The following is a 27,309-nucleotide window of genomic DNA, read 5'->3' as shown; positions in this document are numbered from 1 at the left end:
TGTAATTAAGAGTTGGCTCAGAGGGCTTGTAATTGCATGTGCATATTTAAGACTTTTTACCCACACAAAGAAAACTCAAATATCAAAAAAGAAAATGATCTTCCTGGCAGAATTTTAACTGAAGAAGTGTTCAGACATAATTTGGTTTGACGATGTTTATCACAGCTGGTCCTTGGGATCTTTTGGCTGTTATGAAAGGTACATTTAACAGTTGAAGACCCTTGAAAAAAATGCTGAATACATTCAATAGGGACGTGGATTAAGGCTTGACAATAATGGCCACATAGTCAAAGGCTTTGACTGGGAAAATTATGTAAAGAGAACAAAATTGTTTCTTGATGATAAATGAAAAATAATAAAATGATATTCTTCCGTAACAATTGGTCTAAACTGTTGTAAATGTGTTTTTGCTTCACCTTGACCCAAATGCCATATAAAATGGAATATCAGCCATCTTATTGTGCCTTGCGATTGACTTGTGACCAGTCCAAGGTGCCTCTCACCTCAAATGTGTGTTTTATGACACCCATGACCGTAATGAGTACAATAGATATAGAAAATTGTTTAATGGGCACATTAGCCTTTTATAAAGTTTTAGATTAATTAAACTCAAACAGATACCAAAATATTGCATCTCTATTTTTGTCAATATTTTGTTTTTTTTTGTTCCTTTAATCTTTTCCACATACTGGTACCTAAATGATCCAAGCACACAAAACTGCAGAGTTGAAAGTAGTTTTGTCATTGTCGATCATATAGCATGACTCCTTCTTGTGATTGGCTCTAAGTCAGCCCTTATTAGATAATTCAGAAGCTCCAAAATTGCATTGCTAAATCGAAGAAATGCTGTATTAGCATTAATTTGGTAATAATTGAAATCACGATAAGGACAATTATTTGTTTTTTGGTACAAAACAAGAAAACGTTAAAACATGTACAAAAATATTAAGACAAATACATTTCTTTGAAACACTATAATTATACAAGTTCCTTTTGGACCAAACAAGATTGATTAAACTAGTCATTTAAAAAAAATATGCAAATATATAAATAAATAAAAAACTCAAAAATTGTATTAATTTATTGATTTTGTAATTGTAGAGTGTCATAAAATTTATTAAAATTGTAATTAAATTTTCATTAATTGCACAGACATATTTACCGGTACACAAGAGGAAAAGTTCTCTCCATGCTGCTTTTCATTTTGGTTGTCCTGGTTTGAACCTGCCTTTCAGATTCACTATTTAAAGACGACAAATCAGCCAGCGCTTTTCATCTTGGGTTTGGTCATTCACATTGCGTGTGTTCAATTAATCTATTTACAAATGCTCCTCACAGAATTCACAAAATGACATTTGCGGCAATTAAGTACATTTTACGGACGCAATCCTAATATTGTATAGCCCAGTTAGTAGATCAGCTTCAACAATAAAATTTTTGACCATGCTTGCATAAACCTTTAGTAAATAGAAATTGTCAAAAATGGTCAGAATTTTAAAAAAAAATAAAAATTAAAGGCAGAAAACATTCAAAAAGTATCCATAAAATGTCCAAAAACTAAATAATTTATGAAAATTACCATAAAATTTTCACAAAACCCCCATCAGAAAATATATTTAAGAAAAGGAAAGAAAGGAAACATTAAAAAACTATGAAAAAAAGAACGACCAAAACCAAAAGAAGAAATCCTGAAAATTACTATAAACTGTCCACAAAATTGCCAAAAATGTCAGAAAATTGATAGCAAAAAAAGGCAGAGAAATGTAAAAAAAAATTGCCATAAAATGTCTATTAAAAAAAGAAGAAGAGAGGCAGAAAATTACAATAATAGGTCCATAAAACTGCCCAATTTTGTCAGAAATTTGACACACCGAGAATGTGTAAAAATGTATGGAAATGAAGTCTGAACAAAAAAAAGTATAATAATGAAAAAAACTAAACTAAACAAGAAAACAAAAACAGAAGACGAATCTCTACGTATTGGGTGCTGCATTTTTTTGTGTGTGTTGTGAGACAGCTCCAATTAGCTCAAGTACATTAGACTTACACTAACACACTGTTTCATTCATCACAATGTTAAAATGTCTGTGGCTCCAGACTGATTTTTGGCAAGTTTTTGACCAATTTTGTTTGTACAAACCTTTAGTAAATCAGGCCCAAAGTGTTTATTAGCTTTGGCAGGCTCGCGAGCAAATCAATGCAGTTTCAGAATGCTGATTTTGGCTTTGGTTTTAACGGCTGCGAGTAAAGCTGCTGAGGAAACTGGGTCATCCACAAAGTTGTGAGCCGTAATTATTCAAATGCAGCGACACTCAACAGAATGCAAAATGACTAACTTTCAAAATGTTACAACTTCCAAAGAACATGCATGTTGTATTGAAGCAGACAACAGAATTCTCCTGAACTGAACAAATGGCAGCTCATCCCTCCAAAGACTAACAAAGCCTATTCACTATCTTTTCAATTCCTCTTGTCTTGTTTCTGCTTTTGGTTCCCTTTTCGTCGGGCATTGTAGCTCCTGTCTCTTCATCTCCTACACACCAAGGCCTGCATTCAGCCATCAATCACATGAGTGCAGTAGTAAGTCAAACAGGAAGATAAAGAGGCGAGCGCTGTAATTCTTATTTGTCCGTCAAACTGTCTCCGGCTGGCATACACGAGTCACAATACGCTTGCCAGCGAAGGCCGTGTTGTGCAGTGTAGGAATGATGGCCTTTGGTTTGATTGCTGGTTGTTTGGTTGTCAGAGTAAGTGGCGGGATTGGTTTGTGTACAAACCTGCTTGCCTTGCAACCAGCGATCCGTGAAGACAAATTCATTTTCTCCTCCGCTGGTAATGAACAATGAAGCGGCTCGGTTTAATGGTGCTGAATTTAGCACGCGATTGTTTTTACTCATGTCTGCGTGCAGAAAAGGTCAAGTAGATTTTGTTTAAGTGCCATGTGCTCACTCAGCTCGACAAGTGATTTGCCTAAGGAGGCGTTCGGACAGTTTGCTGCGTTTCGTGCTCTTTCATGCTACAAACAAATGCAAATGAATGTCTAAATGTATATGCTGGGGCTTCTCAGTCTTGTATAAAGTCTTACGATAGAATAGCACAGTATGGTAAGGTAGTTGTGGCAAATATATGCATATTACCTCTTTTAAAGGGGAAGTAAACCAGAGGTGGCAAATCCAGGTCCAGAAAGTAAAAACCATAGCAGTTAAACGAGCACCATGGGAGCTAGCTAGCTAGCACCAGCGGCTAAAGCCAAATTGTGGCAGGGTTTTTACTTTCTGGACCTGGATTTGCCATCTCTGATGTTAACACCCCCACCAAAAAAAAATATTATTGACAATAATATGTTCTATGCAGCTCCATGAGTCTAAATACGGTACTCTGTTTAATATTGCGTTAGTAGAATATGAGTTAAGCAGCAAAACCCAGCAGTTTTTATCAATATCAGAAGGCAGCCATTTTGCCACTTGCTGTCGAGTGAATATGACATGACAGTTGCGCAGGTCTCAGGTAAAAACTAATCAGAGCTCAGCTTCAGAAAACAGGTGGGCTGTAATTGGTCGTTGCTTGAGCCCTGAGCAACTGTGATGTCATCTTCAGTCGACAAGCACGTGGCAAAATGGCCGCCCCCCTGAGATAGATAAAAACGGCTGGATTTTGTTGCATAACTCATATTCCATAAATTTTATATTAATCGGAAAGTCATGCTTAGACTGGTTAGGTCACATATAACATTATTATGTAAATGTTTAAGCTTTAAATACATGCATGATTGAACCCGCAAGCTCCCAGTCAGAGGGTATTACTAGACCACTGAGATGGTGCTTGAAAGAGGAAAAATTTGCATAGTAAATATAACGAAACGAACCACTTATAATAAAGAACTTTATTGCACTTTTGTCTGTTTTCATACTTGTATTTTTCCCATTTATCCTATTACTAGATTATGCAAAATCTTAAAATAAGAAAATTCAATTTATAAAACCTCAGTTCAGGGCCTTTGATGTTGGTTAGTAGTCATCTTAAAATGTGGGAAATATTTGTTTTAACATTCAATGCCAAAACTGTAATGAGCATTTTAAAATAAGCAGATCGATCTTGTCTAACAATTTCATTTTAAGTAAAAAAAAAAAATTGTCAAAGCAAAAAAAACTAATTTAGGTTAAATTTAAGAAATTATATCTTACTTAAAAATTCAGTTTTTGCAGTGTGTGAATTAGATGCTATGTGTTAGCTCAATTTTTGCTAGTTAGCGCCAGACAAAAGCCACGCAAACCTTTACTCGATTCGGCCCTCGGTGTTTATTTTAATCCACAAGCCTGCCAAAACCCTGCAACATTTAGAAAATGTATGCTATCAGAAGGTTGCTTGATTTTTTTTCTGCTGTTCTATTGGTATTCACTGTTACTCAAACCATCTGGTATACTCGAGCAAGTCCAAGCTGTTTATAGAATGTTTGTCCATTGTCTTGTTTTAAATGTATTCCACCCACTACGCCTGGTTTCTAGATACTTTGTTGTTTCTCCCTCGGCCATTCTTTTCTCTGTACCTTCCATCTGTAGAGTTGCTATTAGTGTTGTTCCGATACCGTTATTTGGCCCCCGATATGATTCCGATACCCAGCTTTGCCGATACCATACCAATACCAAGTTGTTATTTGAAAAATCATGAAAAAGCTGTCCTTCCATTGGTTCAGAGCATTCAAGGGCCAATAGGATATCCTAGCTTGGCATCAGTGAATGTCGTGCATGAACAAGACACAAGATGCTGCATCCAAAGTCCTATATTAGCGTCAGAATTAATGGTATCGGCATGTTACTTGTTAGTACTCACCGATACCGATACCACTGTTTTAATGCAGTATCGGGGCCTCTGACGGTATCGGAACAACACTAGTTGCTATGTCCTCATGTTGTCATATACAGTATACAGTATAGTCTTCTTCTCTTACTTACACCTTCATTATACGATCCAGAGTCACTGTTATCCCTTAAAAGCAGACATTTTTTTTTAGATCTGATCTGCTGTTCAGACATGTTTACTTGTTTGCACACACACAGAAAGAAAAAAAAGAAATCCCGCGATGCATGTTCCATCTTTCTGTATTTCCTGTAGCGCTACGAACAATTTGGCGGATATGAATGTAGGAGGTAACTTTGCCATCCAGTAACATGCCAGCATGTTAGCTTCTGTGTAATTACTCAGCGTCAAGTAGGCGGTGAAAACAGGTGACAGGTTTATTTGTGGGGCATGCTTGCAGGCTCTTGGACAATTACTCATCATTTGTGTAAATGTTCCTGGTCTTCACTTTCACTTCCCTAAGAGACTCATCTTGGTTTAGCAATGCACTGCTTTCCAAATGCTTCGGCATGAAACACTGTTGGTGTTTTACATAACAAACGTGTTACGTGGAAGAAAGTTGAACTTGACGTATGGATCTCTGCGGCAGAACAAAGGAGTTCCAGGACCAAGGCCAAACGTTGGTTTTAAGATTTTAAAACATTATCTTAAATAACCTTTTAATTGCAGATATTAAACATGTATTGCACGCATGTCTGTATGCACACACGCAGGTCTTTATTACATAATGTTCATGAATTTTAAGAACTCCTTAGACAAAACTGAATTATTTTTTTCTAGCTTTTTTTGTCACTTTTTAAAACAACTGAACAAATATTGTCCTTTGGTCTCTTGAGGTCTCCCTATTTGTTGGAATTTAGATGTTTCTGGGGTTGGTGAAAGACTCTGGTTGGTAACCCGGTGGATCGTAGGTAATGTCTGGTCGGTGATGGATTTCACTTTCCTTTCTTTTCTTTGATCCTTCCTCGGGTCTCCTAACAACCTCACGACTCTAGCTGGATTCTGAAGTATTCGGTTTAGGTGAACGGTATGGGATTTTTAATAGGTTTTAGGTGGACTAATGAATACACACTCACACGCACGCACACATGCACACACACACGTGCATGCACATACTCACCCACATACAAAATAAAAATTAGTTAAAAAAATAATTTAAAAAAAGAGCAATGATGATGACATGTCAAATCGGTAAAATTATCGAATGAACAATACTGAGCTCTCCAGAAAAACAAAAAAAACAAAAAACTAAGTTTCATCATTATTAACAAATCAGTTTAAAACTATGGGTAAATTAGCTTTTTTTATAATGGCCCTGGTTGATCCCTTATACGCTGCCAACTTCTGGGCGTTTTTTGTAGTAACTCCCGTTACTCTATGCGACCTCTTCAGATCAGAAGCTGTATCAAAGCCTTCTGTATGCTCTAGCATAAGGAAACATAAAAAAATAAAAAAACATATAAATATGTTTTTGGAAGTGCAGGAAAAAGTATTAAAAACTGTATTCATACGCTTTTGGGTTTGAATGAGTTAAATATATTTGCAAGTACGTTTGAAAACACTTGTTGGCTAAATGCTAAAAAAATGCTAAAAACATTAATAATACCAAAGGGGCATTGACTTGTGCATACCCAGTGGCATGCAGCGTAAAAATTCCAAACCAAAATCATATACAGGGCAGACGTAATGATAATCCTAAAAAATATAAATAAGCAATGTTTATTTAATTTTCTAACTTAGTGGTACATTGTAGGCCAATTGCTGATTAAAAATAGTTTTGTTTTTTTTACTTGCACATGCGCAAATCATGTGGCATTATGGGAAAAATGCTACGTTTTTAGCATTTAGCCTACAAGTATATTCAGAAGCATTTGCAAATACATTTAAACATATTTACTAGTATGTTTAAAAAAAAATGCAAATATGTTTAAATGTATGTACGTTCGGGTGTACTTGCAAATACATTCATATGTACGCACGTTGGCGCTTGACCCGTGCAAGTCTATCTAAATACGTTCAAACATACTTAACATTGTCAGTTCCACACTTAAAACACTCCTCAGTCACTTGATTATAAATAAGTTTTTTTATGATGGGCCCTCTTTTTATTGAGGTCTCAGTACATGAAGATCTCCAAAAAGCATCTCCAAATGGATGTTTATGACGTTCTTTAAACAAACATGGTCCCCCGACTGTGCATCTGATGCCGCTTTAAAACAACACTCTTGATTTCTGGCAGTGTAGCAGATTAACTAATTGATTCCATTAGCCTCCCTCTGATTTCCCAATGTCTGTTGACCCAGATGTATTATGAAACTACAGGTAGGTGCCGGCGAGAATGTTTACCACGGATGAGTAAGCAGTGTGAAGGTATACCGTTCAGTTTGCTGTGGCAGCCCAGCGGTTGTGTAATCTCAACACACATGCACACTGTGTCCATCCCGGAGGGCATGCGGGGACATGGTGGCCTGTTTCAGCCTCATGCACGGCAGTGCGGATGCTTAATGAATGTGTATGGTAGAAATCCCCCAAGGTAAAACTTCACCGCAATCCCTCGAGACCCTCCCCAAATCCGCATGCACAGGGTGATTAATATTCATCGCACCCCTCCAGGTGCCCTCTTCTGTACTCACTGGGACCTACACACCCTGACAGGAACACTACATACATTCTCACACGGCCGGCTCGATACGATGCATACTTAACGGCGCTGAGGTTAAGGTGTCTAGCTCAAGGGCGCTGCGATGTAACAGCGGCAGGTTTGATCCCCGTGGGAAAGCAGGAGCCTCGTCACGTATTCGGACCCCCAGCTGTTTAATGTACGTTTAACGCCACAGAGTCAGCGGGGGCGTGCGGCATATACAGAATACACAATCAATCACTGGTGGTGAGTTACTGTGGAGGTGTGTGGAGGGGAGGGACCGAATAAGCACTTGTAGACTGGAGCACACTACATTTCATTCTATTCGTACAGTAACCCAAAATTGCATTTAGAAAATTATTTTGGGTAGTTTTTCCTCTATATACGGTTTTCTCTATATACGATTTCCTGTTTACGATGGATAGATGAATGGATGGATGAAATTCTTGCACTGTGATCCGGGTCATGGCACCAATTGAAAAGTTCTGGGGGGAACCCTTCACTAGGTTATTTTATCTTTAATCCTCACAATATCATACTAACAGTAACTATCAGAAGACTTCTTATTCTCAGTTTAACTTATTTTAATAACCTGGCAATAGCCAGATTGATAATTGTGATTCGCTCAAGGGAGCTCTTCACTTTATCAATCTGGAACTTTACTCGGCAGATCCGTTCGGGAAATTAGAGACTTGCTTTACAATACTTCGAGCTGATTGGACGATGTGGCATCTTTTGCACATTTGTTTTGACCAATCACGGCAACGAATGAATGGGAAGAAAAAAAAACACACGAACATCTTTACCAGTTAAAAATGCACGAAGCGTCTCTCAGTGTTCAACATTTAACAAGGAAACGGTGAGTTATTCTGCGAGAACAGGATTAATTGCAGAATCCATTCGTCTGTTAGGTTTGTTTGTCTCCCTCTGCGTCGGCGCTTCCTGGTTTCATCACAGCTGCACATCCCCGCCTGATTGGTCCGGTTGCGAACGTATCGGCGGGAGCAGTAACAAGATATGTTCTCGTAGTATTTGTGAACAAATTTCGCAAGAATTCAGCTTGCTGGCAGGGTTAACTATTTAACTGAAACAATGTTTCAGTTCAATTTTACATTGTAGATTGTAGTTACATTGACAGAAACATTGAGACACGGAATGACACGGATGCGGAAGAAGGTCTAATCTGCCAACATTTTCTCCAGTTCCTGACATTATAAAAACATTCTGATGGGTTCATTTAAGATTATAAACTGTCCTTGTGAATTGTTTTTGTGTTATTTTTCTTTTTTTTCACGTGACATTGGCTTCCCTACAGAGGAACAGTGGTGTAGTAAATGTAAATATAGACAGAGTTTTCTGGAATGGAGCATATTTTTTTTGCATTCATCTACTTAACTCTACCAACCGACTGTCAGCACAATGCAAACTGTGGAGCCAAATTCATCAATACAATGGCAATCACATTAAATGTTTTGGATGAACGCCAGTATATCATTAACTCTTCGAGCTGTTTTGTAGCCAGGGCGTGATGTCAGGGAAATAAATCTTCACTTTCAATTCATTTGAATTAAATGTATATATTTTGCCACTAGCTTGCCGAGAAAAACAGGAAATCTTTGTCATAACACCTTTAGATCTAACACTTAAATACGTCTTCGCAAGTACTTGCACAGATGCACTTGCCCACTCATGAAAATACTCAATGTCACACTTCCAAACATTGTAACAAGTACTAGCAGCTTGATATGCACCATCGGCACTAATTGGCGACTTTATCTCTTATTTAATTACCAGACAAGCACATTAGTTTAGACTCCCTCAATCCCAGAGACACTCAAGACAAATTAAAATGTTTCCAAAACTTTTTAATAGAGTAAAAATAACATTTTCCTTTTCATCATGATTACTTTGGTCCCAGGGAGGAAGCATTGATTTCACTTCACCTTCATTTATCTGCGTAATTTACTCACTATCTTTCCATTTAGAATTGAAAGGACGTTATCATGTTTTGAATTCTTTCCTGCATGAAATATTGAGAAGATAATATATGCATGCATGCAAGAATTGTAACATAATGTAGGAAAAATTGTCGGCACCCTTCTTTTAAAGACTAAAACCCCAGAAATGTCACTGAAATAACTGCATTTTTCAGCTCTTTCCACTGATGTACGATTTTTATAGTATTGATGGCAACTTTAGACCATTCTGTTTTCATTCTTCATGGCAGCATGTCGTCCCGGCAATAGCATTAGAAGCAGAGTAATAGCCCGCATCTCAGCCGAAGTGTTACCAGAGGTAGCAAATCCAGGTCCAGAAAGTAAAAACCCTGCCACAGTTTAGCAAGCTAGCTAGCAAGCTAGCTCCCTAGCAGGTAAACGAGCTCCTTGAGAACTAGCTAGGGAGCTAGCGAGCTAGCATCAGGGGCTAAAGCCAAACTGTGGCAGGGTTTTTACTTTCTGGACCTGGATTTGCCACCTCTGATTAGAAGAAATAGCTTTGCTAATACTTTTCATCTTCAACATCTTTAGATCAAACAGTCACAAGTTCAAGACAATTGTATAAAATCTCTTCAGTGTTCTCAATGTAACCTTATAAAAGGGCATAAAATGAGGCCAGATTTGAAAGAAAAATATAATATGGCGGACTTCCTGTTAGGTTTAGCATATGGCTGCAAGAGGCTTTTTTGTAGTTCTTGGGCTCTTGCATATGTCTCTAACTTTTTGTCGATCTTGATGAAAAATACAACCGTCTTTGTTAAAACTTTCTAGGAGGCGGTACCACACAATGAACTTGTAAGATACTAATTAGTTTTGCCAGGTGTGATTTAAGTGTGAATGTTTAGAACATCAAAATTAGCATAATTTCCCCCTAAAAATGGTGCGTCGCCATGGCAACAGCGTTCAATGAAATACAAATATTTGCATTTCGTTTTCTTCTCCATCATCTTCAGATGAAACTCCCAAAATTTTCAAGGCAAAGAGATAAAATCTCTCGAAGGATTTGTTTAAAATGTGACACTCTTAAATTGCCAAAAATGGGGCCAAATTTGAAAGAAAATTCAAAATATAGAATATGGCTCCAAGAGAATTTTTGTTGGCCTTGGGCTCTTACCTATGCCTCTAACTTTTGTAAATCTTGCTCAAAAGAGCAACCAGGCCTGCTTCATTAAAACTTTCTAGGGAATGCTTCTGAGACATTTTTTTTTTTAAACTGCACAATAATCTAATAAAATATCGATAATTTTGCCAGGTGCGATGTGTCTGAAAAGTTTCAAATATTTTCAAAAATGTTTAGACCATTAATAGCAGTGTTGCGTCGCCACGGCAACAGCATTCGACAAAGCATACATCTTTGCTTTTATTTTTCATGTTGCATATCTTCAGATAAAACACCTACAGTTTGAAGACAATCTGATTGAATTCTTTCAAATGTGACCTGAATGTCTGTTAAATACCCCCTGTGCTGGATTCATCAAACAGCCCCACAATGTAAATGAAATTCCTCCATTTTACGCAGAAGAGGCACTGCTCTTTGGTTTTCATGCTTCATTTTTGCATCTGTCCAAAGGCACGCTCCCAGAAGCTTTGTGAATAAGTAGTTTTGAAATTTTGTTATCACTTTTAATGACCACTGTCGGATTTTCTGTCTTTAATGGGAGGGTGCCAACATTTCTTCCTGTGTATGTGTACAGTCCAGTGCAAAATGCTAGCTTTGCTTTTAGATAAAAATCTATATTTTTTTTCACACAAACTCAAACTAGTTTGGTTGGTGCATGAGCCAGAAAGAAATCTGGCCATCAATCTTGAGGAATTGAACACAGTTTGTAGTCCGCAATTTTGGGTCACTATGACATCAATGGAAACCACAGAATCATAATGACACTGCCCACCTGATCGTCATCTTCCATGGACCAGGAAGCAGCCTGCTAACAAAATAAAATCGGAAGAAATCTAATCTCAATCAATATAATTAATTCAGCATTCCCACCTATGTTGTTTCCAACCTTTATTATTTCAGGCACTTATTTTTCCGCTCACTTTTTTGCCATGCATTAACTCCCAGATAATAGTTCTGATTTACACCGTTCAAATTTCTTGCTTGAAAGATTCATGCCATCCTGACAATATCGTCTGATTCCACATTACTTACAGTAATCAGTACAATTTAACGTTAAATATCAAATCTTCACCATTCATTTCCAATGGGACAGACATTGAACTTTTTCAGTCCCACTTTCCACGCCCACTTCCATACATACAACTTGTCTTCATTAACAGCTGTCTGATGCTGCTCGGTGGCACACTTGGCAAAGTGCATTGTTCAGTAACCAAGAGGTCACAGGTTCGAATCACACCTCTGACTGTACATTGCAAATATATCCATGTCCATTATACTAAATGATATACATGTGTACCAACTGACTATCATCTCAGGAAATGCATTATTTTATTTATTTATTTATTTATATATATATATATATATATATATTATTATTATTTTTTTTTTATTATTTTTTTTCTCAGGAAATGCATTATAATTTCACTGAAATGATTAAACGCATGCGTCCACATTCAGCTTCGATACCTCAGCATCAGATGACACTTTTCAAAAATAATTATGCTATTAGCCATGAATTTAAACAAGTCAAGTTAGCTCAGTGCTTAGAGGAGCAATCGCCAATAATGTGATGTGATTTCAGCTTTTCAACAAATCTGCAAGCACAGGAACTAAAGTCAGGTTTATACTCTGTATACAACATCAGTGTAGCGAGCCTGTAACCTGCAGAGCCATAAAAAAAAAAAAGGGTAATTCGCTCTGGTTCCAGGTTGAATTTAATCATTGTTCCTATCCACTGTGCTGATCCGAAAAGCTATTAGAAGGAACTGTGCTCTACTGTGAAGACTACCTTCTCTTGATCATAGATAATTTAGGAAGGGCTCATAAATCAATTACCATCGCCTAGACTTCTCCTGTGTAATGAATAATTTGAAAGTGTGAATGAAAAAATAACACATAGTGCCGCCTTTACACTGTAGAAAGGCTCACTGTCCGTAGGAAAGAGGAAATGTGAGCAGGAACAATACAATCCCATTATGGCTGTAACAAAAGGAAATAATAGTTGATAAGGTTTCTGAGCCATGTGAGGTCATCAGGGGTCAGCGGTGTTGGGTCCTCGGAAAGCAAGTGAGACAAAAAGCAAACCGAAAAGTGAAAAACCGAGTTGGAATTTGCCACAGTCACTTCCTCATATGGAACCCGACTTCTCTGCTCCCATCGGCTTCATCCCTGCAGCCCTCCCCAATGTCGAGTCATCACATTTCTGCGGAAAATTTGATTCGCCGTACTACAAAGACGGATGACCCCCTTTTAACCTCTGCTTCAGAAGCTCTCCGCCTTCTTCAAACCAGTAGCCAAGCCTTTTTGTCTTGGCTCTTTGAAGGCTTCTCATAGCTTATGTTTAAGTGTGATCAACTTTGAACATGTCCCTGTTCAATATCTTTTCCTTCAAGGGTGCTCAAAAGGCACTTGATTGAAGATGTAAAATGAAAAATGAATATCGCTCTGGCAACAGATTTTTTTTCCTTACTTGAGGATCTCACATTGTCCTTGAAAGGGGAGTTTTAGGGTAACAATATTCACCTTGACCTGTTAAGTACATCTGATCCTAATCCTCCAATAACATGGCAGCAACATAGACATGGCAGAGGTCATTTTTGGGGGGACCCAAAATGGGTTCTTGACTGTCTAGGACCAGTATTTTTTATTAAACAGGCCCATTGGTTCGTGTTTGGACAGGCGGGGCTGTGAATTTCAGACAATGCTCTCAATTCATTGGTGGGAGTGTTTTTATGTACAACTATCTCTCCCGGTCCATGGCAATAAAATACAAAATACCCAATTTTACACTTAACTCGTTTACTCCCAAAGACGTATAAATATGTTCTATTTTAAATATTACCAAGACGCATTTATATGTTTTTTTATGCTAGAGCATACAGAAGGCTATGATGCAGCCTCTGAACTGAAGCAAAGGCTTGAAGCAATGGTAGTTATTACAAAAATGGCCAGCAGGTGGCAGCAGAGTATAAGAGCTCAACCAGGGCCATGTTGCAAAAAGCTCTTTCCCCCACTGTTTTAAAAAGATTTATGAATAATGATGAAACTTAGCTATATTATTGTTCCATGTTTTATAGCAATGGAACACAATATTCTGCGGGCCTTGCTAAATCAGTCAAAATCCAGTAAAACAGCCGGGAACGAACGTGGTCGCTTCAGTGAAAATGGCTGGAAGTGAATGAGTTAAATGGAGTGCACTTACAGGATAGTAGCTGTTATCTTGATCATGTTTACTAACTCATATACACTTATCTCATTCAAACATGATCAGAGTGTAGCCTACAGGGACACATTTTATCAACACACGGAAATGTTAACATTTTTAATTTAAAATAAATTATACCTTCAGGATTCTGCCCCGTACCCTGGCCAGTGGCAGAACAAAGGATATTTTTTTCTTTTCTGTCCCATTTTAAATCTATCGACATTGCTACTAGCCTCATCTTAGCTAGTGCTACCTAAGCTAGTTTGCCTCTCAGGTCCGGCATCCAGTTTTGCCGAGTCCTTTTCGTTTGTGAAGAGGAATCAAAAATATTTGTCCTCTTTGCGTGTTCCAAAACTTGAAGACAGATTTAATGTAAGAAAAAACACCTTTGCAAAAATGATTTTAATCTAACAGAGATCTCTGGACATCGTGACAGGTTCCAAACATCACATAACAGGTGGAATTTCAGAGTGCCAAATGTGCCTCTTCCGTGTGTAAAATGGCTTCTTATAGTTAAAACCGACCACCTCTCTTTCATTTGTAGACAAAACATACTCTCTGGGTACTTTTCCATGAGCGATGGCGAAAACAGAGTCAGGGGTGCGTGTTCGAAGCAGATTCTGTTCTCAAGGACCAAATGTGTTTTCCCACAAAGAAGGAACTTCTAGACCAAATAATATGTCCCAACTTAAGGTCAAATTATACTGAGTTCAACACTACTTGCTTTACACATCTATAAAACCTTTCAACATGGTTAATATAAAGAATTAAGATGTTAATAATGTATAACAATGGTTAATATATGAAAATAAAGAATTTAAATGTTAATAATATCTAACATTTGTTGCTAGCATGCCATTAGCTTGCCAACAACGAGGCATTAACCAGATATAATTATTGCATCCACTGACACTAGCACGTCATTTTATTCATTTTTTTGTTGTTGTTGTTGTTGTTGCAAATAAATGCTTGGTGTGTGTGAACCCCTGAGACTGACTCGCTGAATCTCTTGAATTAGAAATTAAAACTTGTAGGTTTCTACCAATAAATTGGTTGGAGTTCTACTAATGACTCCATTTAACTAAAGTGATATAATATACATTGATGCTAATGATTCTTTTATAAATTAGTTGGAAAGTCTACATTTCTAAGGACGACACTGTGTTTTGGTAAACAGTATATTTTCGAATCAAGAGAGGCAGCGATTTTCCGAATATCACAACTCAAGGAAAATAGATTGAGAGCACAAGAATGTGATTTTGGCGGGAAAAGGCACAGCAAATATATCTATGTATACGTAGCTGTACTCTCGGGGAACACAATAGCGGATGGCGTACTCAAACTAAATAAATTATCACGGGAGCTATTTTTAAGCAGTTAAGTGTAAATGCGGTAATCCTGAGAGCTGGAGCTGCAAAGAGCCAACGAGACAGAAGCCACTTGGGGAATACAGCTATGTCGTTGTTCAAGACTCTCTCCCCTACCCCGCTCTCTCCATCATCCTATCCAATCCTCTCTCTTTTTTAGGACATACACCCTCCTCATCCCACATCTCCATCTTTTATTTCTCATGCTCTTTTTCATTTCCATCCCTCTTTTCTCCCTTTGCCTTTCATATGGTAAAAGCCTCTGTTTCGGTTTCCGAGTATTTTGCTTATCCCTGAGCCCTCTTTGGGGACTATGCTGACTGTTGTGATAAACAATAACAGACCTTTAAAAAAGTCCTGGAGGGGAAACATGGTATTGGGAGGGTTGAGGGGGGGCACTCGACATCATTGATATGTTGTGCACGCCGACGTATTTACGTCATCGGCTAGTCGGGGCAGCTTTAATACGATGACGTCACCAACATGTGCTACCGCGGTAAAACTCATTTTACCTTCGGCAAAATGTATACCTTATATTAAATATATCGTTTATATATACTTGTTATTAGTTGTTGATTAATCGATTAATCGCCATTCAGTAGGATTACGATTCGATTCGGTTTGATTCGGTGCAACGATTATTTCATTATTTGACAAATAGTCAACTGCCAAATTCATTTATAATTATTTTGATACTCCTGATAATCCTTTGAATATCTTGTTTAATTTAAAATTATCTAAATCTCCTCATTTGACAATTTGCAAACATCTGCTTTTATTTTGGAAAACAGCGATCAACATTTTTGCATATGTAATGCTCCGTCAATACGTCATTGGCTTGGAGTGATGTTGTGAATGAACTGTGAGTCACTGGCCGCATCGAGGATGGTGGGATTACTGTATGCAAATTGAATATGGCCATTTTTTTCCCTCCTCCTCGTGATTGGCAATGTGGCGAACGGGGAGCGCGCACCCTGTAAATTGTACCAGCAACATAAAATCAATTTATAACGTTTTGACTGGGCCATCGGCTGGTACAAGCTATTTTTAGACCGATTCATTAGTCCGTGTGCCGGTGCACTCGCATCGTTCAAATCAAAACCGGATTTCCGGTTCAAATAGTTTTTTGTTTGTTTGTTACACCCCTAATATATATATATAATAACGTTATATATACACTTAAGCTATATATAACCTGTTTTGGACAGGTTTCTGAATAATTAGGGGTAGGTGAAATGAATGAAATTTGCGGTGATGATATTTTTGACGATACTGGTAATAATTACTGAACAATAGATTTGTGATTAGTGCTTCAGAATAATAGCACTTTTATCGCAGCATAATATTTAAGCCACGTTTTTTTCACAATGGAAATGTAAACAAAGTGCAAATATAGCAACCGTAATGGAATGAAATGGAAATAGAAACAGGCCAGGTAGTGTTTACCCTGCGAGGTCTAATTGTAATATAATTGCTTAAAGCACATGAAGCACATTTACTTAGCAAACACAAAGAAAACACAAACCTTTAGAATTCAGTGGCAAATTGCGTCAACAAAGTCCATTATTTTCCCCTGTGTGGTTGATCCTCATGTTGTAGAGGAAAAATGATTTCACCGTAGCAACCAGTGTGTGGCGTCATGCTTGTACATCGCATTGTTGAAAAATGTTTTTCCCCTGCGATTGTTTAAGCAGTGGTTATTTTGCCGTAACCGGCAACCCTCCTGCGAGCGTTATTTTGCCGTGAATGCCTCTAAATTGGTCAATGATCAGAGGAGCGAGAAAATGCCATAACTGCTTGTAGACATTACTAGCCGGTATGACACAATGTGTTTGCGCACGCCGTCTCATCAAGACCACGTTAGCTTAACGGCTGGTTAGCATCACAAACTCACGTCAACTAGATGGCGAGTTACCGGTCATGGTAAAATAAACACCGTTAACTGTTTATCTTAGCCAAACAATACGCGACCGCTTCAGTATTATCCAACAACCTTCTGATTTTATATATATATATATATATAGGGCCTGGACTCTCTACTATATTTCAAGCCGACAGCTACTTCAGAATTCAGGACCAGAGGGTGGGAGCTCATTGCACCAGTTTTAAAATCGCTGCAGTGGCTCCCCGTGTGCGTCAGGATTGATTTTAAGGTGATTTTATTTGTTCGTAGATGTCTTAATGGTCTTGGGCCACCTTATTTATCTGACCTGCTTTTACCGTATTACCCCTCACGGCTCCTGAAGTCCTCTGGCAGCGGCCTTTTAACTGTTCCTGGGGTGAGGACCAAAACACACGGCGAGGCTGCATTCAGCTCTTATGCTCCTCACCTACGGACGAGCTTGCCGGAGGGCATCAGGTCCGAAGAGACCATTTATGTTTTTAAGAGGATGCTCAAGACACACCTTTTTAGTCTGGCATTTAAATTATTATTCCCCCCCCCCTTTTTTTTCTTTCTTTCTTTAAAATTATATTGTCTTTTAGCTTTCTTTTTGCCTTTTATTCTGTTTTCTTAAAATGTTTAACTGTTTTCTTTTAGCGTTTAACTGTTTTTATTTGGTTTTGGTTTTTAGCTCCAGTGTTTCCTCATGGGGGAGCCTCCACACTGGGAGGGATAGCTGGTCTTTTCCTGCGGGTGGGCGGTCGTCCCAGGGGTCCCTTCCCTGAAAAAGAAATAAATAAATTCTATATATATATATTAAATTAAAATAATTTAAATTTGACCAAAATAGTATATATAGTAGACATTCAGTTGCCGCATTGTTCTACCTACAGAAAAGTAGATTAAAGTTTCAAATAACTTACCTTAACTCATTCAAACTCAAAAAGTTTTTCTTTGTCCTGCACTCCCAAAAACATATTTATACGTTTTTTATATATATTTTTTATGCTAGAGCATACAAAATGATTTGACGTAGCCTCTGACCTGAAGAGGTCGCTTAAAGCAATGGTAGCTATTACAAAAAACGGCCAGCAGGTAGCAGCAGAGTATAAGAGATCAACAAGGGCCAAGTTGCAACAAGCTCTTTTCCCCAGTATTTTGGACAGGTTTGTGAACAATGATGAAACTTAGCTATATTCTAATGCTAATTGCTGCAAAACGGAAACAGATAGAAATATACTTTTTTTCTGATGAAATAAGAGACTCTTTGACTGCCAGCCGTTTTCAGAAAAGGGATGCCGTGGGTGCCAGCCGATTTAAGCATTTTGACTGATCTTTCAAGGTCCACAGAAAATTATGTGTTTGGACTATGGAAACACACATACTACCAAATGAAAGATTGGACTCTCATCTTTCATCAGAAAAAAACGTTTGTTTCTACCTTATTCCGTTTTTCAGTAATCAACAATAGAAAATGGTTAGTTTCACCTCTGTTTTGAAACAAACGTCTTTTAACGTCTTTGGCACTCCTCTGTAGGATTTTACTAAACGTTATTTAACGTTTTTGGCAGTCAAAGAGCTAATCTTTCTTTTGGTAGGTTCCATGTTTTTATAACAATAGAACAATATTCTGTGGACGTTGGGAAATCTGTCAAAATCCAGAAAAACAGCTGGAGCGAAGGGGGTTGCTTCAGTGAAAATGGCTGGGAGCGAACGAGTCAAATAGAATATCACGTTGCATTTTGGTAGAACTGGGTCAGATATTGCACACTTTGGGGTTGTAAAACTCCAGTCCTAATCTTGAATGCAGGATGGGTTAGCCTTCATGCTATTTGCTACAGTAGCCAATCGAAGTAAAAGAATAATTATTTTAATCATAATAATATGCTTTTTGACCTATATATCTATCTCTGGCATCAGTGACAGAAAATTAAGCAGTGTACAGTATTTATAATTTTTTAAGAATGTCTCCAGTCCCAAGTTCTTCTGAGTCCAGATTTGGGATTGTGCAATCCAATCCTAACTTTATCTATAGTGCGCTTTTAAAGCAAAACGGTTGACCAAAGTGTTGTACACGGGAGTGAATGTAAAACTCATGATGTTTGGATCTAATTAAAAAAGGTTTACATTTTTGGCCCAAAATAAAATATCTGCAGTGAAGCATTGTGATGGCAGGATCATGCTTTAAAGCTGTTGGTTAGAGGTCACAAATTTTTAACAAAAGTTTTCAATTAATTTATCTTGGTCTCTTCTTTTATGTCACAACAACCTCATATTTAAACAAACTTTTTATATCCACCACATCGGTCCAAAAGAACATTTTCACAAATTCCAGTTTTGTCAGTCTCAGGTAAAGTGTAAACAAGTTATTATTTTTAAATCAAATACGCAGTCAACTGATAAAGATTTGTTCCAAAGTTTTTTTTAGAGTCATACATTTTTGCGTTAAAAGTTGCAGCCAACTAAATCTGTAACGACATCTTAGAAAAATAATACAATCATCCGAAGCCATATCGACACAAAACCTCCTCCACATAGAAGTACACAGGAATATAAGCGCATAAACACCAGTGCACATGCTCCGCCATAAACCTGGTCTCTTTTTAATGTCCCACTTTTGGCTCCGTGAAGCCCCGAAGGACGCGTCTGCACTGTCAGGAGAGCTATACTGCAAAACAGTGCGGCACAGTTAAGAAATGGTACTGAGATGTTTGTGCCAGTCCCCTGCTGCGCAACTAAAAGCACAAAAATATGGAAATCACAATGTTTGCGTGCGTGTGTGTGCGCACGCTTATGTGGGTGGAAAAAGTAGCAAAGAAACTAAAATACACACTACACCCTATATATGCTTCTCTGTGCATAGATTTATATATTTTTTTATTTTATTTTTTGCACTTTCTGGGTTAAGCTGGTGAGAGCATTGTCTTTCAGGTTAGAAACATGTGTTTGCGCCGATGTGGGCGCGTGACTTGCTTCCCAGCAAATGGAAGCGTCTCCTCTAATGTTTTTTCAATTACGTCGCTGGAGTCCATGCAGGAGATCGACGCGCAAAGTACATTTTCAAGGTGCTGTTGTCATATTTAGGGGTAAAACCACACATATGAACAGGAGAGGGGAAAGTGTGTTATCCAACCTGCACCTTAATTTAGACCTGCTTTTAGCGGGTCTAAAGACTAGTTTGGGGCACTGGGAGAATAAAAGAAAACACATTGCATGGCACGAAAATGAAGATGTGCCTATTTTTGTGCTGAGCGCTTTATGAAAACAGAGCCCACAGTGTGCTAAGCAGCCCCTGCAATTGGCTCATTTAACATCAATTAGAGCATATTAGTCAATATCTAAATTGTGTCCCCTCATCTTATATTCTCAGACATGTTTTAAATTGAAAAATGTCGGTCAGTAAGATATTTATATCTTAGTCTATTCCAATTTAATCAGCAGATTATAGTAATTATGTAAAATCATAGTCATATACAGCAACAGAGTAATTTACACTTAGCATAATAAAAGCTAAATGAGTTGCCCTTTTTTTATACTGCTGTATAACATTGGTTGTGAAAACGTCAACTTTTATTGATTTTACATTTTATAGCAGCAATAATCGCTCATAATATATCATTGCGTTCATCTATGTACTGACTTTGCAGGCTATCCTTGATATTGATATGCAGAGCATGTGTAAAGAAGTGTTGGAGGTGTGCGTGTGTGTACAAGCGGTAACCCAGAGAAACGTCGTGAAGCTGACATTTGTAAGAAATATTGCTTGTTCTTGTTCACCACCAGAATAATGTGCGTGTGTGTCTGGGTGTGTGTGTATAAGAATGCAAACAAAGTAGAAAATTACGATTCACATCACACAATTACTGTTTGGAGAACAGTGTAAATGTGTGGCCTCTTCACTCGGCAGCTGACAAAGCAAACCTTCCTTGAAATGAAGATGTAGACAAGAAAGGCTTGAGGCAGTATTCAAATGCCGCTTTTCCATCGTATGGTACCTACTCTGCTCAGCAAGCACAACATTCAAACACCAGGAGTGTAACGATATCCAAACATCACAATACGATATTATCACAAAAAAATTTAATAAAATAGCTCATACTAAAAAAACACACACACACACACACACAATATTGTGCTTTTGTTCATTACAGCAATGAAAAATATAAAAATATAACTATTATATATAAAATATATATAAATATATATATTGCGGCACTTGCTAATGCATGCTCACATTGAGTTCCTACACATATTGACTCTGTTCACAAGTATATAACGTTCCCCTTCATCTGACGATTAGCGTGGATTTTAAACATAGAAGGGCCAAAACATGCCTTGTGAAAATTAAACAGTTGTTTTGTATGATGTAACCCTAAAAATTGGGTCACTTTGGATTAAACAACCCCCCCCCCCATGAAAAGGGTCATTTTGTTCAAGGCAATCCAGAAAATTGGGCTTGTTTTGTAAAAAACAACATCAATAATTCAGTTGTTTTGTATGAGACAATCCCAAAAATTGGGTAATTTTTTACAAGGCAACCCAGAAAATTTGAACAAGACAACCTCCATTAAGCCAACCGAAAAAAATGGCTTGTTTTGTACAAGGCAACACCAAAAATTGGGTCACTTTGTAAGTCCACTCCAAAAAATGTTTAGTTATGTAAAAAGATTGGTTTGTTTTCTACAAGACAAGCCCAAATATTGGGTTGCTTTGTTTTGTATGAGACAACCCCAAAAATAGGATCAGTTTGGATAAAACCACCCAAAAATTGGGTCATTTTCTGCAAGACAACCCAGAATGTTGGGATAAATTGACCCTTTTATTTTTTACCCAAAATGGGATCATTTTGCTTCAACTGTTTTTAGAGCGTAGTTACGGATTAAATATAATTTTAGCTAGTTTCTTCATAATGCTTTATTAACCTTTACAGAAACTCTAAATTATCATTTAAATGATGTTGTTAATTTAGGGTACCTGTGGCAGTAACCTGACATTGGGCGGTGGTCTAGTGCAGATGTTCATGCTAATCAGCAGCCCAAAAGAAATCTGTCTGAATCTGCAATCTTTGGTGCCAATGTAGTTTGTCCAAGTGGTGTTGCCATAGCACTCTGTCTACAGATGGCATTGTGACATTGTGTGCCATTGCGACAAATGGGATGCTGTTACTAAGGCTGACATGCAGACAGCAAAAATGGTGGCCTGTCAAATTTTGCAGGAAGGACTTAAACAGAAATGTGAGTCGGAGTGCAGTGAAAGAATACATGACTCAGGTAAAGGAATTCAATCCACAGTCTGTCCAGGGCCTTTAATGTTTATCCTCATAAGGGGTGGTCCCGGTATTGGTTGCCAATCAATCACAGGGCACACAGGGCAATGAACCAATAATGCAATGGTGTTGAAATGTGGGAGGAAGTCAGAGTACTTACTTGGTGAAATAAATCTCATTCAAACCCAAAAACGTATAAATACGGTTTTTAATACTTTGTCTTGCACTCCCATAAACTGATTTACTGTATACATTTTTTATGCTAGAGCATACAGAAGGCTTTGATACAGCTTTTGACCTGATGAGGTTGCTTAAAGCAATGACAGTTATTTGAAAAAATGTCCAGCAGGCGGCAGCAGAGTATAAAAGATCAGCCGTGTTGCAAGCTCTTTTCCACAGTGTTTTCAACAGGTTTGTGTATAATGATGAAACTTAGCTATATTCTAACGCTAATTGCTGCAAAACGGAAACAGATACGAATATACTTTTTTCTGATGAAAGAAGACACTCTAATCTTTTATTTTGGTACGCTCCATGTTTTTATTGCACTAGAACAGAATATTTTGTGCATCTTGCAAAATCTGTCAAAATCCAGTAAAACAGCCGGGAGCAGTGAAAATGGCAGAGAGTGAATGAGTTAAATAAATACAGAAATTGGAGAATGAAAGTAGCAATAACGCTCTTAAAGAGTTACTTACATAACATAGCGTGATGGGTAATGTAAATAAAATGTGCGCAGCTCATATTTTGGATGCTATTGCTAAGAGAATGACTGGCTCGCATCTCTTTGTTGTCATCCGAGTTTGAAATCATGTCACTTATCTCCGTCCGCTTCATTTGTTCCACTCCTCCTGCTGTCTTTACATTTGAAACACTTGTCAAGCGCTCGTGTCTTTGTGTTTTTATGGACACGCTGGCGCTTTTGCTGCAGAAGCACAAAGATGCCGGTCGCATCGATTTACTATGTGCTATTTTATAATTATGTCCCCCTTGCTTTTTTTCTCTCTCTCTTTCTCTCTTTTATCCTGTTTCTCTTATCTCTCCGCTCTCTCTTCTAGTTTTCTAATTCCATCCCATGATCCATTTTTATGCCTCACTGTGCCCATGCTAATTATCTCAAGCCCCTTCTTTTTTGCCTGTTTGATCTCAAATTCCAAATTTCCTCTCTCATCTACGTCACTTTCTCAGTTTCACGCCCCCCCCCCCATTCCTATGATAGTTTTTTTCACCCCTCCTTTTTTGTTCTCAAAATGTTTTTCTTTCCATTTCACACCGTTTCAACAATACCCTTTACTTACGTGTGTGTTTTTTCCCTTGTGCAGGCTCACTGGAATGTGCCCCATCTTCACCATAAGCCCACTGAACACTCATGGAGGTACGCAAATGACCAACACCTTGGCAACCTAAAACCAGACCACCTGTCTTCCTGGACTTTGTACAGCTCTCTGTCAGTTCATCCACGGGAAGATTGGACACAATCACACACTTTTTTCCCAGCCACTCCTCCCACAAGTTCCAAGCTGATCTTTTCCTTGCAGTCTGGAATCTGACCAACAGTTTCCATTACATAAATCCAATATCAGATTATTACATCTCTAGATAGTTCTTAAAAATCAAATTGACTGCAAAGCAATGAGAGCTAAAATCATTAAAACAGCCTCACAATAATATGCTGCTTTATGTATTGTGGCTGACTATAACTCATCCCAAAAGGCAATTTTACTCTTACAGTAACACCTTAAAGCCACTCCTTAAGACTGCCACTCAGTCTTCACTGTAGCACTTGAAGGTTTATGTTCTCTTGTGGGAAGGCTGCTCCTAATCCAACTTAAAGCTTTTGTCAAGTGGCAAGACAATTACTGTTCATAAATCCTCCATTCTTCCTCTAATTGTATCCTAATAACCACAAAAGGGAGAAAGACTTTACACAACCTTGTTTCTCATTCCTCCCTCTATTTGTTCATACAGTCGATGCTGTAGTGTAAGTAGTGTTTGACAAAACCTGATGTCCATCTTCCAGTATTTATTTTATGCACTTAGAAAAAAAATTATCTCCAAAGTAATTCCACCATAAAATTAATAAGTGAACAGAAAATATTTTAGCCAACGTAACAAATTAGATGCCGCCATACAAGTAAATAAAGAGAAGTTAACTACAGGATACTAATTGCAAGTAAAAATTAAGCAAATCTAACACTACCGCCCCCGCATTTTGCAGTTGGGTGACAAAAAGTAGACTCGATTTTAGACTCGTAAAACCACGTCTAACTTCTGGCGCACGTGAGGCGCAGGCAGACAGATTCTGAGCTCCGCTGACGTGTGTGCTGGATGTTCTTGTATTTTATTCATGAGTATGACAACAGCGTGGGACAACCCCTCTAGAACCCTATAATGTGAATAAAATTTGCACTTGTATCAAAAATTTAATCAAACCCAATAATATAATAATTTTACCAATAATGTAATAAAAATCCTTTTCAGGAAATTATTACATTATAGGGTGCCACATGTCCTGTTACTACAACAACACTACAATTCTGATATATAAAGCATCTTTAAATAATAAAAAAAGAATTGTTGCATTTCACTGTAATACTTAGCACTTTGCAGTAGAACAGGTCTAATCATATCGGCGGAGCTTACTTTGATTAACTTTCTGCAGAGTTTGTTTAACTATAAATCACTCCAACACTGACCTCCTTTTAAATATAACACAGTTTAAAAAAAAAAAAAAAACAGGGGTTGAATTCAACTATTTAACAGCATTAACAACTATTTAACAGCATTATTTTGACTCTTCAAATTTGTGCTGTGAATTTATATAACAGACTTAGATTCTCAAAACACAAAATGTAGATCATTGGACTGAAAATGAACATATATACTGTATTACATCATTGGTCAAGTTTTTTTTAAGAAAAAAAGCCCACCTGAAAATGTAATAAGAGATTTATTACATAATAATAACAATAATAATAATAACAGTCATATTTTTTATTATTACATTATTGGTGAAATTATTACATTATTGGGTTTTATTAATTTTTCAAGTTAAGAGAAAATATAACATTTTCAGGAAACTATTACATTATAAGGTGCTACAATCCCTCTGAATCATTGTAGACCAACCACCCTTATTTTAATGCAAATGAGGGATGCCACTACGGTTGGGCAAGAGTCGGCTCCATACCATCCCACAACAGCGCACAAAGGGGTAAACAACCCTTTCTAGCTCTGCCCATCTATGAAAATACCAAAAGAAAGAAAAAAGTTAAACTGCGCTTTGCAAAAGTGGGACCCAAGGCGACTATTACGTTGATACCGGATGGGGCAACAATTTGAGGACACTTTGTTATATTTGTTGTCCAGTATTTAACTCATTTGTATTTGTATGGCATTCAAAATAGGCTTATAGTGACATCCCATCTACAGGTCTACTATTCCTATTATTTTGTTTTCAGCCAACTGTCAGGTTCAGTCAACCTAGAACATTTAATAAACAACATATATAAGAAAGAAGACAAGAGATTTATATTATTTTTGCTCGTGGGGAGAACGGACAGATTACAGGCTCCTACCCGTTCTGGACACACTTCGCCGCTCTCTTTTGATTGGATGTTCCCTAGTTACATAGCAGTTGCTGTTCTAAAGCGAGGGGGAAAACACAACAGCAACCTCAAAGCAGTTACCGATATAAATCTTCGTGCAGATAATAATGTAGACATGTTTTTCTTCAGCACTGAACGTTTCAAAGTCAAAGCTTCAACAGTTCAATCGCAAAATGTTCCAGTCATCATCTTGCGATAAGGCCACAGTTCTTGTTTTTGAAGATGGGGGAGCAGGAGTCATAGTCCCTTTTACTTTCTTCACAGAATAAATGTTTCACAATACTTAAAGAGAAAACGGGGGACACATTTATGGACATTCATCCTAACACCAACAGAGTTAGTTTTGACAATTTTATTTTTGTTTACCAGGTTGTTGTCACGTAAACTTCTACTTAATGAGGAAACAACTCATTTGGGACATTTAGAATGAACATTTGTCATTGTGAAAATGAAGTAGATGAAAAATAAACCAGGATGGACCATGAGAAGGAAACTCCCGAGGTGTCCCCAAAACCCTTGTCCAAGTCGGTAAACATCTTTGGCAACTAACTCTAAGTTTTGACTGAAGCTGAACCGAGGGATGCTCTGACTTGCAATTCTTTGCCGTTAACGAGGAGCGAGGACGACAAAAGACATCACAGGTATCCTTTTTTCTTGACACGTCTCCGTATGGCTCGGCCTTATTTATTGTTTTGCCAGCTTTTCTATTTTTAGTTGAGCTATAGTGAAAATACCAAGGATGGGAAACAAACTTTGACAGCTGTGTCTGTCATTGAAATGTCTTGTTTTGTCATATTGATATGAAGCCAATCTCTCTTATGTGAATGATGGCCACTCACTGTTATATTCTGGTGTATCTTCTTTACTAACCCGTAAAGCACACGTCTGTCATGAAACCAAAACAGCTGTGTCTTCTCTGTGCGTGAGTGTACATTCATTATATGTAGCAAACAGTGTAACTACTTCTAAATAGCAATCGCAAATATTGATGTACTGGAATGATGTTTATATAAAAAATAAAAAAAACATTTCCTCTCTGCCCATGGGAATAATTGTCTTTTAACGGGATTGCATTTGTGGACAGGTTGCTCTGTGTCCGCTCATTCATTGTTGGGATATAGCAGCTGCAAACTAATACGGCAAAGACCTGCTAGCTGATTGAACAGTATTGATCAGAGCTCCAGGACATACAGTCCACAAGGATTACAAATAGCCTCAAGGTATGTGAGTATGTGTTTCTGTCACACAGTGGATGGATTTATTTAGGATCAAACAAAAGTGGCTATCCCATTTTTCTGGTTGTCTTACAAGTTGTTTCTCTCACCTGAGCAGACCTTGTCACTTCGTGCAAATGAGCCTGCATTGT

The 27,309-nt window shown here is 37.7% G+C and overlaps 1 protein-coding gene across 3 annotated transcripts in view; it reads left to right on the top strand.

Moving 5' to 3' along the window:
- The window catches only part of samd12 (sterile alpha motif domain containing 12), a 106,444-nt gene extending 79,462 nt beyond the window's left edge, over positions 1-26,982 (top strand). For 2 of the 3 annotated variants that reach the window (XM_077549407.1, XM_077549405.1), the window contains one exon: positions 23,658-26,982. In XM_077549407.1, coding sequence (XP_077405533.1) covers positions 23,658-23,689 — 32 coding nt within the window. In that variant the 3' untranslated portion in view covers positions 23,690-26,982. The remainder of the gene's footprint in view (positions 1-23,657) is intronic. The other variant, XM_077549406.1, reaches the window with a different exon arrangement.
- Positions 26,983-27,309: the final 327 nt, after the last annotated feature.

The sequence above is a fragment of the Vanacampus margaritifer genome, chromosome 17, assembly GCF_051991255.1.
Source record: "Vanacampus margaritifer isolate UIUO_Vmar chromosome 17, RoL_Vmar_1.0, whole genome shotgun sequence".
Classification (NCBI taxonomy): domain Eukaryota; kingdom Metazoa; phylum Chordata; class Actinopteri; order Syngnathiformes; family Syngnathidae; genus Vanacampus; species Vanacampus margaritifer.
The sequence above is the reverse complement of the archived record's forward strand: the minus strand, read 5'-3'. Positions and strand labels throughout refer to the sequence as shown.